This window comes from Folsomia candida, unplaced genomic scaffold, assembly GCF_002217175.1.
Source record: "Folsomia candida strain VU population unplaced genomic scaffold, ASM221717v1 Fcan01_Sc051, whole genome shotgun sequence".
In the NCBI taxonomy this organism is placed as follows: domain Eukaryota; kingdom Metazoa; phylum Arthropoda; class Collembola; order Entomobryomorpha; family Isotomidae; genus Folsomia; species Folsomia candida.
Window position 1 is genome coordinate 181,754 of NW_019091243.1, and position 10,791 is coordinate 192,544.

At 35.8% G+C, this 10,791-nt stretch overlaps 2 protein-coding genes across 5 annotated transcripts; both read right to left on the reverse strand.

Annotated features, from left to right (window-relative positions):
• Positions 1-2,209: 2,209 nt before the first annotated feature.
• LOC118433430 lies at positions 2,210-6,562 on the reverse strand. 4 transcript variants are annotated; one of them, XM_035845358.1, is made up of 9 exons: positions 6,357-6,562; positions 6,058-6,254; positions 5,932-5,971; positions 5,745-5,850; positions 5,154-5,246; positions 4,724-4,936; positions 3,968-4,176; positions 3,227-3,604; positions 2,210-2,610 (listed from the first exon to the last, which is right to left on the reverse strand). In XM_035845358.1, exons 6-9 carry the CDS (start codon positions 4,782-4,784, stop codon positions 2,416-2,418), a joined length of 843 nt encoding a protein of 280 aa, XP_035701251.1. In that variant the 5' UTR covers positions 4,785-4,936; positions 5,154-5,246; positions 5,745-5,850; positions 5,932-5,971; positions 6,058-6,254; positions 6,357-6,562; the 3' UTR covers positions 2,210-2,415. The 4 variants fall into 4 exon arrangements, with proteins under 4 accessions (XP_035701251.1, XP_035701250.1, XP_035701248.1 ...); XM_035845357.1 differs by having other exon boundaries at positions 3,227-3,577; positions 5,021-5,246; XM_035845355.1 differs by having other exon boundaries at positions 5,021-5,246.
• A 1,655-nt stretch (positions 6,563-8,217) lies between these two features.
• On the reverse strand, positions 8,218-9,367 carry LOC110862231. Its single transcript, XM_022111415.2, has 2 exons — positions 9,205-9,367; positions 8,218-8,696 (listed from the first exon to the last, which is right to left on the reverse strand). The coding sequence occupies exons 1-2, from the start codon at positions 9,275-9,277 to the stop codon at positions 8,383-8,385; spliced, it is 387 nt and encodes a 128-aa protein (XP_021967107.1). The 5' UTR covers positions 9,278-9,367; the 3' UTR covers positions 8,218-8,382.
• Positions 9,368-10,791: the final 1,424 nt, after the last annotated feature.

Consider the following 10,791-nt stretch of genomic DNA (forward strand, 5'->3'; position numbering starts at 1 on the left):
TCCTCCCAACTGGCGCCTTTTGTTCAATTCAACGTGCCCATGACTCTCGTCCACATGTTGACCCTCTCAGAATACCATACCCATTCCCACTATTGGGCAAAGCTCCCCAAACTTAACGTCCTCCGGATTCGAATCCCACCCTGCATTGCGGCCGTGATTAACTTCAACTTGCAGTATGGCAGGCAAGACGAAAAATATCTCGGAATTTGGATTCGCTTACACGTATTTGAACTGCTCGAACTTGAATACCCACGCAGCTATAAATTCAGTCACAGAATTAGCCCAGGTTCGCACAGATTTTACGCCTTTATCATACCACATAAACCCATGGAAGAATTGTTGTCAGGGAATAATAAACCAGTATTTCAATATTATTGGAAATGGAACACAGGAGTAACTTATGGTTGGACTTATCTTCGCATAAACTCACCGATAAAATATGTAGTTATATTTCTATCCACTAATTCCACCAACTACACTGTGGCATTCCCCACAGAGGAAGGGATACCTCCGTTAATGGGAAACCTGATTTTTAAAATTCGCGGAGATGCGTCAGATGTGTTCAGGCAGAATATAGTTCCTCCCCAGACGGTGTGGTGTGCCGAAATTGATTCCATTTTCCAGGATGACGCAGACGGCTCGAATTTTGTGGGCACCTACCTCGCTAGAAATCCCTTCACTCTGAGGATGGAGTATAATCGCTACATAATGGCGGAAATTATGAAATCCATTAATGCCACTTTGGTCCACTCGCTCTCCTTCGAGCCAACCACATTACCACGAATTATGTGGAACGTTCAAAAGTCGGACTGGACAGTGTACACTGATAGGTCAATTTTTATGACACATGCGGAAAAGTATGGGTTCATTTCGTGCCATTCGACCCCCATATTTTCCCTGCACTTTTACCTCCAACCGTTTAATGCCCACGTCTGGTATGCTATTTTGGCCAGTACTGGAATTATAATTGTAGCTACGATAAATTTTACAAAATTCTACGCAAATCTGTCAAATTTGGCACCCCTTGTAAATTTTGAATGGTTATTCTTATGCTCAACTCTGTTCGGTGGTTCGCCCTGGGTGCCGGGTCGTATTAAAGAAAATCCGGCCAACTTTATTGTAATTTACGTGTGGATTATGCTCGTAATCGTTTTTACCACGGGATACACCGGACTTGTCATTACAGCCTTAAATTCATCCCCGGGTGAGGAACACTTAACAAAGTTTAGCCAACTTGTCTGCCCACCGACAAATGCGACCGATATGGAGGTCATGACCTCCAACCCGAAACTTTTACCTAGTGGGACTTCAGCCTTCAATTCGAGAAATATCGAAATTGCGGACTATTACAAATGTTTTAGCCTCCTCTCCAAGATGCAGAGTGAATGGGGGAATTATGCGAAACGCCCATTGAGCTATAGGTTTACCAAAATATTACTGTCGGAACGTTCTCATGGGGTGCAAAATTCGAAAGAGATGTTGCAACTGTTGTACTCCTTTGATGGAGAAACATCGATTTTTTCCAGAAATGTTGACAACTCCGAGTCACGCCATAGTTTCGAACCAGTTTCTCGAGAAAGCTGTTGAAGATGAGTTAGTCAAGTGCGGGAAATCTGTGTATGTCGGAAGTGAGACAGATATTGCGGCGAACTATAACTATTTTCAGAAAAGATTTCCCGCAATTGACTTTTATCTCGGGGTAGAGAAACTTTTCCCGGATTCGTTTGGTTGGGTGCTTCAAACTCCGCGGGGGACGAAGGCAGCTAAAAAAATGGGGCAACTGGTTGAGAATGGGATTCTAGAAATGTTGAGAGTCCTGGCTCCAAGTGTGCTTTCAGATGATAGGAAACTGAGGTTGAGAGAGAGTCAGGGGATCAATGCGACGGAGAAATTTGAGTGGAAAATATTTGTTAAACCGCTTAATTTGAGGGGTAATGTGAGAACGGTATTTCTCGTTTGGGGAGTGCTTATTTTGTTTGCAAATATTGTAACTTGTATGGAAAAGATCAGTATGATTTACAAATATTTGCCATACATGTGGGTTATCCTTGCGAAACGATGTAACGCATTATTTCAAAAATATAATACGTTTAAAATATAATGGCCAATGTTAAAATTTTGCAAGCATGGCCTTCACCTGCTTATTTATATTTGCAGGAAAATGCCACTTAAATTGATACCTTTGATTTTTGTTAACTGCAACCATATTTTATATTTTTATTTCTAATTCTTGCTACAAATTGGTTCAGGAAATTATGCTGAAATTGGTTTATATTATGATTGCATTATTTAAAATGCTGGAAATAGATGTTTTAATAAAAGTAAATTACAGTACCTACATATAACAATGTCAATGCATAATTGTTCAACAGAAATTCCAATAAGAATTGAAGCACATATTACTCCAGGATTTAATTAATCTTCTTCATCTGTCGTATCCTCGTCCCGATTTTCCCCAATTTCTTGTAAAATTGATACAAATCCTTCATTACGGAATCGAATGACGGATTCGTCATCAAACACATTTCCCGAAACAGAGCATCCTGATGAGGTTTGCAATATTAGCGATAGATTTCGCAATGATGGAAATTTATCATAGAATCTACCCTCCTGTGAGAATAAACAAACTTTTGTTGAGGTTCTGAAAGATGAAAGATATTAAACCACTAAAAGTACGTAGATCCGCGACAAAAATTCTTGTAACATCCAACCGGTGGACGAAATTTTGGAAAAGTTGGAAACCTCAAATCGTAATGAACTGGACTAAGGTAACCATGGATGAGTCATTATCGCGCGTCTCATTCCGCCCCATGTGTCATGGTTCCTTATGGAGAACTTAAAATTGATATTTCGGCGTTAATATTCAATGAAATTTAAATATTATTACCTTAAAGAATTCTATATTTCTAACTTAAAAAATACATCTGGACAGATTTTTTTGGAAAAAATACAGATTGAATTCTTTGGAAGGAATTTTTTTCTAAAAATCTGTCGAGATAAATTTTGTAAGTTAGAAATATAGAATTCTTTAAAGTAATAACATTTAAATTTTCTTGAATTTTAACGCCGAAATATCAATTTTAAGTTCTCCGTAAGGACACATGGGGCGGAATGAGACGCGCGGGAATGACTCATCGATTTTCCCTTAATCATTAATCCCCTGTCATAGCATTTATTATTTGCCATAGAATTTGAAGGAAATAAGCAAAGATAAAAAATTATTCACTTCAGTACTATCGACGAGCCCAAAAATGTCCATCATTTCTGAGCGTGTCATTCTTGGTGGGGAACTACGATGCGAGTTTCCCACCGTGATCTGTAACATTTCCAATTTAGGGAAGACATCTGGCACTGAAATTCTGCCATAGTCTGGATTCTCGTCATCTTCTTGTTCTTCCCCAAAATAGTCAACCCTCCATTTGAAAGATAACCCCAACGTTTCCAAAGTTGGGGCATGTTTAGCCAGGACTTCTCCAAGTTCTGCGTACCCATCTTCACTTCCCGCGTAGTAATCGCATCGTATTTTGAGATGTAAATGTTTCAAGGAAGTAGAAAGTTTGTTAAGGGACCCGATATCCTGAATGCAATTTAATCCCGTTACACTCTTAAGAAAATCAGTAAAACGCGGTATTGATATGTGACTTTAACGCCTTGGTAATGATTTTGCAATAAATTTAAAAAATTAATACCATTTGGTACAAAGTTTAATACTACCTAGTAATAAAATGATTACCACATAGTATTATTTCACTACCGAATCTATACCAGCGTATTACAATCGTTTAATACCAAAGCGGTAGAGTCACATATCAATATCGCTGATTTTTTGAAATACCCAGTTTCAAAGAGTGTAATTATTGAATCAGGTAAATTTATAATTACGAATTACATATTAATTTTAAACGAAAATTTTTAGTATGTGAATTATATTAAATTCATAATTTAAATCTTTATTTGTAACACTTACCTCAAGTAGAATAGATTTGTCGCATCGAATTTCCACCAATTTGTCGAATTGGTGCAAATTTTCAACAATACGATTCATCACGGTAGGAAAAGCGTAATGGAAACATTCCTTGGTAAACTTTATGCTTTGCACATTTGTGAAAAGTAGGACAGTCTTTTGCACCTGATCGGATCGTATTTTTATGCTGGGACAAGTGTTGAATTTGATCCCTGTAGAAGATCAGTGAGAAACAATTGTCAATAATTGTAGGAAAGTGCCGACTTAAATTTTTGCTAAAAATCGGATTTTTAAAGTCCAAGTTCTGACATAAATTAAAAATTAAACTTCTGTCATATATTTTTAAGAAATTAAGTAAATTGTTGTACTGATGTGTGACTTTACAGCCTTAAACAATGATTTGGTAATAAAAAAATAATATTGCCGTATGGTACAAAATTTAATTCTACCTTGCAATAAAATGAGTAGTATTATTTCATTACCGAATCTATACCAGGGTAGTAGAACCGTTTAATACTAAGGCGGCAGAGTCGCATATCAATAGCGCTCATTTTTCTAGTACCCAGTTTCTAAGAGTATACTTTGCACTTGGAATCTTTTACGGATATTATAAATAAATAGAAATATGAGAAATTTGATGGCTTATCCCTGTACGAATTGAACTTGGAAGTGTTCCTGATATTTTTTTAATTTCGTATTTTTGAAAATTTTTTGAAAATTTTAGGCTTTGAAACCTTAAACATTTTTGAATTTACGTACCACCAGAATATGCATTCGGCTCGTAATCGTACTCATAAATAGTTGCCGTTCCCAAGCTCATGGTAACTTTAGGACAATTATTTATCGCATTCGTCACCTTGGAAACCACTTCATCCGACGCGTACTTTTCTTTCTTGTTCGACTTCCCGAACGGAAAGTTAATCCGCAACGAGCCGGCAGGGTGTCCAATCAGTTCGACCAGTTGGGACAAATCTATTAATTAATTAATGACATATTCTATTTATTTATATCTTTAACATATATCGTTAATAGTAAATATTTGGAATTTTTAGCCACGTTTTAATGAAATTTCCGGCAACATTTTATTTTTCTCTGTGCCCATCCACGCTTCGTCATAGTGGATTTTGCAATGTTTAAATTTCTTGAAATAATCGGCAACAACATCTTGAACGGCTTGATTCATTTCTACCTTAAATATCAAATCGGTAGGATTTTTCTTCCAGGGACGAATCAGCGTTGTGATTGTGGTTTTCGAAACCTCTTGATCCAAAATCAGGGAAACCTAAAATTTAACAAAATATGTCCAAATTTATGAGCTTTTTTTGAAAGCATGTAATTTGCACGAGCGATATTTATACAGTTCATTAATATATATTGCAATTAGCTAATGATAAAAGTTTTACAATTAATCTCTTAGCGACGAAGTACACAAATTTGCATAGCATTTTACTGGTACGTCGAAACGTGTGTACATATTTATAAATTACTCTGATATCAAAAATTGCTCAAAAATTATTACTAGTAAAACTGAATTTTTATACATTTTTTCTACTCAAATTTTATAACTTTCCGTACACCAGTCAATGGTAAAAAGTGGATTTTTTGTGTTTTCCATCAAAAAACTAGAAAACTGGTTGCAATAAATATTCATATTTTACAAGGAAATCTTAAAAATTTGGATTGGTTGCTGTCATGTGTAATTATGAAATCTTGATCTTACCCGGGAGAAATTTTATTAAAAAATCATTAGTACGGAAGAGGTTAATTAAGGAATTGTTACCAGAGCCTTATTTGTAAATTGGTGTTCCAAGACACGATTCCACTTTTTGTCCACGAACTTGTTTTAGACTTTTAAAACCCAGAAATGAGAAAATGGATTTTAGGATCTGAATATAAAAAATAGGTTGTTAATTTCTATAAATATTTTATCAGTAAAATAATTAAATTAGCATATATTTTGTTCTTACCAGTTCATTCTCCAGAGCTGCGTAACCCTCCATGGCATCGCTGCATATTAATATATTCCCATTAACGTTTTTTAACCTTCTGCCAAAAAATTAAAGAAATGTATTCAATATTAATATATATTTAACCCTTTAATTCGTATTGAGGACAATTGTCGTTTTCTTGGAAATGGTTTAATTCGGGAGGAAGACAATAGTCGTCCTGCAAAATTGTGGTCATGGTGCGGGAGGAGGACAATTGTCGTTTGGGGGAGGTCATTGATTTTCACGATTTTCTGCCAGCGACGAAAAATCTTGTCATTTTGGAGGATTTCTCCTATGCCAACCTAATGTTAAATTTTCGTTAAACGTTTTCTTGCCAAAAAGGAGGTATTTCTAAACATAACGCAATGTTAAATTTTGGATTTTTAAGTTTTTTCGAGTTTTACCAAAACTGCTCAATTCCTCATCCCGCTCCATGACCACAGCATACTTGTGTATAACGTGCCCGAATTAAAGCAATTTCTTGTAGCTAATCACACGCCTTAAAGGCTATGTGTATTTTATGTTGAGAGAATTTATTCGCAGTGAATTTACTTGCAATCATATGGCGTTCAGTAAATACAATTTTAATCTGATTGAGCATAAACTCCATATTCAGTGCGAAAATGGAAAGTGGATCATGATAAAAACGTCTGACTCAGAACGGACAAGGTGGATGTAATTATTTACTTATCATTACGATAAGAACAAGATAATAATGCTTAATCCACCAACTACACTTGTGACAGTATTGTATTTATATTTACTGTATACGGTATACCTGCAAGGCTAAAATATCATTAATGTTGTTTCGAATGGAAGCGTATGCAGATAACTTGATGATTAGTTTCACATAATTGATAACTTATGTATAAGTAAACTTAGCGAGTATATCCCATTAAATAATCCCATATTTAAAATGATGCAGACCTATAACTTGATTTCCATAATTGAAATGTTTACTAGTAGCATTAACGTTTCTTGGAAAGGAGGGGTTAGGTTAGGTTAACCTAACCCAATCAATAGTATTTTTAAGCTATTAAAATTTAACGGCTTGAAAATAATTTAATGGTAAAATTATTCAGGATGTAAGCTCGCGACTAATTGACCGCATAAAGATTCGCAGAGTATGGATTATTATGTTTTACAAAAACATCTATAAAAAACCTAAACGACAAAATTGTCCCTATTTGGATTAATAAAAATTAACCTCTTATGTATGTGTGGTCCATATTATAATAAAGTGCGGCAAAGAACGATACATAAGTAGCGCAAAAATGCTTAGCATGCTTCACAAAATAAAACAAATAATTCACCGATTCAAATTTTAATAATGCCTAAAAACGAAGTAATTATCTTTAATTAACCACATGCTCTATACAGCGACATGTCGACGCCACAGAAAAACATGTTTTGCCTAAATTTCATGCATATCGACCGCAAAATGCCGAAATTAGGGCATGGCGAAAGAATTTGGCGAAAAAAGTGTCTAAACCTTAGTCGCCATATTGCGACATGTCGACAACACCGAAAAACATGTTTTCCCCAAATTTCATGCAAATCGACCGAAAAATGCCGAAATTAGGGCATGGCGACGTTTTTCGACATGATGTCGACAAGGTGGCCACACCCCCTTAATAGGGTGTCACACCAACCCCGTGATGAACATGTGTTCAAAATTTCAGGTCGCTACGACAAACCGTTCTCGAGTTTTAGTGTTGACGGACGGACGGACAGACAGACAGACAGACTAACTAACCGATCACATAAAGTAGCTTGCGCTACTTAGTAAAAATACCTCGTATAGCTCTCGTCCGGCTGGAGGAGTTTGCAACCTTGCACCCACATTTCTACGCTGCATTGTGATGCTTATTCTTTGTAGGAGAAAAGATGTTGCCCACTGGGAAAAACTTATGTGCGGAGGAAAATTTATGGGAGAAAACTTGCACATGACCCAACTATTCTCCGCCCGTGAGCGTGACGATACTAATTCTTGATCCATCAATATTTATATACACCTGCATATCTACATGCATTCAGGTGGATATTTTAATATATTTATGCTAGTATAAATTAATTTGCATATAAACATTTGCATAATGTGCATTAAAGAATTGAACCATGGTTTGGCCACTGCCTTGAATTTGACCCCCGATTTATCAATTTGCCGGATTTTGTAAAATAATTGTATTGTTTGAAACAATTTGTTTCCATAAATTATTGGAATTTAGAATAGATATATAAAATGACTTTTATTGTGGATTTTTATGTAGGGTGAACGATTTTTATTTTTCTTTTGTTATGAACATGTAAAAATTGTACAGAATTATGATGACTTATCATTGATAAGTCATATAATAACTAAGAAATAAAGCTGTCTATATATTTTACCCCGTTAAACGTATTCCTTGTTCTTGTTCAACAATTCAGGATTTAAGACTTAATGTGAAGTCGGCTTGTTGTGAGTTGTCGTAGGCCACCTAGTTTTTTTAAGTCATTCGTGCGTCTAGTACTTTTCACGACGATAATTTTACCAATTTTGTTGACAACTTTCTCGATCTTTCTGCCAGCATTCTCGACCTTATTGACACCGTTCTTGACCTCTTTGGCAACCTTGCTGAAAATAGATCTCCTACTTCTGGCAAGTCCATGATGGACCCTTTGAAAACGGTCGGTTCCTGCTCCGAGGTTTAAACGATCTCCGGTTGAACCCGGGTAAGTTCGGTTGATAACTATTCTTGTGCGACCTGAGTTTAAAATTGTGTATAGTTAACACACCTGTAAAAAATTGGTGGAGGACGTCTACAAGGATAATAAGTGGTTAACATCATTTCTTGGTTAAAGGCATATGTAGCGTAAATGAGATGCAAGTGAAAGTAACAAATGAGCCTCACTAAAGTGTGTTTAAAATCGGTAAATTCTACCGCGGTTAGGACAACCTTCCTCGTATTAAACTTTACAAGAATAGGATAAGAAATGTGTGGTCTCAAAATCGGGTTCTTTGATATACTTTATACACTCCAAACAAATTTGAGTTAAAATTACTCAATTTTTAGTAAAATTGCCACCAGCACAACTATTGAGTAAGATTTACCCAATAAAAGTTAAAATTTATTCAACTTTGGGAGATTTTTGCTCAACCTTGAGTAAATTTTACATTTGTCAGGGTAAATCTTACACAATAGTTGTGCTAGTGGTAATTTTATTAAACTTTATTTAGAGTTTAAGCAGGCTATTTATCCGCAAGTGACTCACGCATGTTCTCCTCGGCAGGACACATCGTTACCAGGATGATCAGGTAGAAGAACAACGCTCCGAACCAGCGCATTCTAAAAATTTGGAGTGGAGAGAAATTAAGTAAAAGTCGGACAGAGTGAGCTCTGGGAGAGGTTCGACTCGCTGCTGAATTTATACCTGGAAGCGTTCCTAAAATTGGAGACATTTACTGGTTTCTTATCTATTTTTATCTTGTGTGGACATTGGAATGCCCTCCTTTTACTGAAATCAGGACGAGGATTAAAGTTTTTCATGGAACTGCTACCTTGCATATGTGAAATGAAAAAACACAAATCGTGATAACGTATGTAAACAAGGCGTGGCGAAACCAGTGTGGAAATCGCCAAAATGAATATGATACTCTTTTTTCCCGTTTAAAGTCTCTTACAATTGACACGGTTTACATGTTTTCTTTAGAAATATTTGATTGACATATGCAGAGCCGTCGCGAGAGATTGTACGGCCTGGATTCCTGGCGGTCGTGTACGGCCTACGGATTAGGAGGAATCTATAGCATTTTGTCGGCGGTTCAATAACATCTAAATCCACCACGAGTACACGTTGTATTAGTTTAATGGGTTCTTTTGTTCGTTACTAAAATGCTGATATACCACTGAAACAAATCTTTATGCGAAACAACGTTTTAAAAACCGTTAAAATTCACCCTTATTCAAACATTAGCAAAAAGTTGTTGTTAATAAAAACAATACGCTCATACAAAAATGAATTTTACAGGATATCGAAATGTTCACAATGAGTTCGGCTATCCATGTAAATATAAAACCACGTTGAAAAAATTAAACGTATGAATATGAATAACTAAACAGAAGTTAAATGGTTGAGTAAGTAAAAATTTTAAAATTGTACATATGTACACTACTCCGTACTAAATTATTGAATTGAAATAAAACTATCTCGATCCGAAATTTGAGTCGGTATGAAGGGGTAATGGGCAGAATTAGTATTATATTCTATACAGGCAGTTAAATACATGAGTCAGGTAGATCAGGTGAGTCAACCAATCGATACGAATGCCCCAGGTAATGCAAGGACAATAAAAAGATATATACGCTAATTACTGCGTATGAAATGTATCACTCGAGGTTTGATGTCGCACTTTGTTTGTCCAACCTTCAGTACGGCCGAAACATGGTTCGATACAAACTCAAAGTGCAAGTCACAACTCGGGCACCTTAACACGCCTGTCATCAGCCTGGATGTATGTACATAAGTAGTACTTATTAATTACGCTGGATATACAGTTGTAAGTAGTGTATAAGGTGCGATTCTCCCTCAATTCTATTTATAAATTTGCATGGAATTTTTTTTGCATGCGTTTCTTCTAATTATAGATTTGCATGCAAAAAAATGTATGCAAAAAATTGCATGCAAAAATTTCATGCAAAAAATTTCATGCAAAAAGTTATGGGTCAACCCCCCAGTGACCCCAGCGCAGTGACCTTTGTCCCTTTATTTGTGGGATAAATAATTCCAAAAAAATTAACACACATGTGCATATTACTCACCCCTCAATTTTATTTTTAGATTTATAATTTGCATATGTAA

Excerpts from the sequence above, each read along its gene's own strand:
- LOC110862231 (XM_022111415.2), bottom strand. The coding sequence starts at position 9,277 with ATGCGCTGGTTCGGAGCGTTGTTCTTCTACCTGATCATCCTGGTAACG. Across the intron at positions 8,697-9,204 it reads TCCTGCCGAGGAGAACATGC|GTCGCACAAGAATAGTTATC; the intron begins GTGAGTCACTTG and ends TTTTAAACTCAG.
- LOC118433430 (XM_035845355.1), bottom strand. The coding sequence starts at position 5,147 with ATGAATCAAGCCGTTCAAGATGTTGTTGCCGATTATTTCAAGAAATTT. Across the intron at positions 4,937-5,020 it reads GCCGGAAATTTCATTAAAAC|ATTTGTCCCAACTGGTCGAA; the intron begins GTGGCTAAAAAT and ends ATTAATTAATAG. Across the intron at positions 2,611-3,226 it reads GGCTCGTCGATAGTACTGAA|GAGGGTAGATTCTATGATAA; the intron begins GTGAATAATTTT and ends TTATTCTCACAG.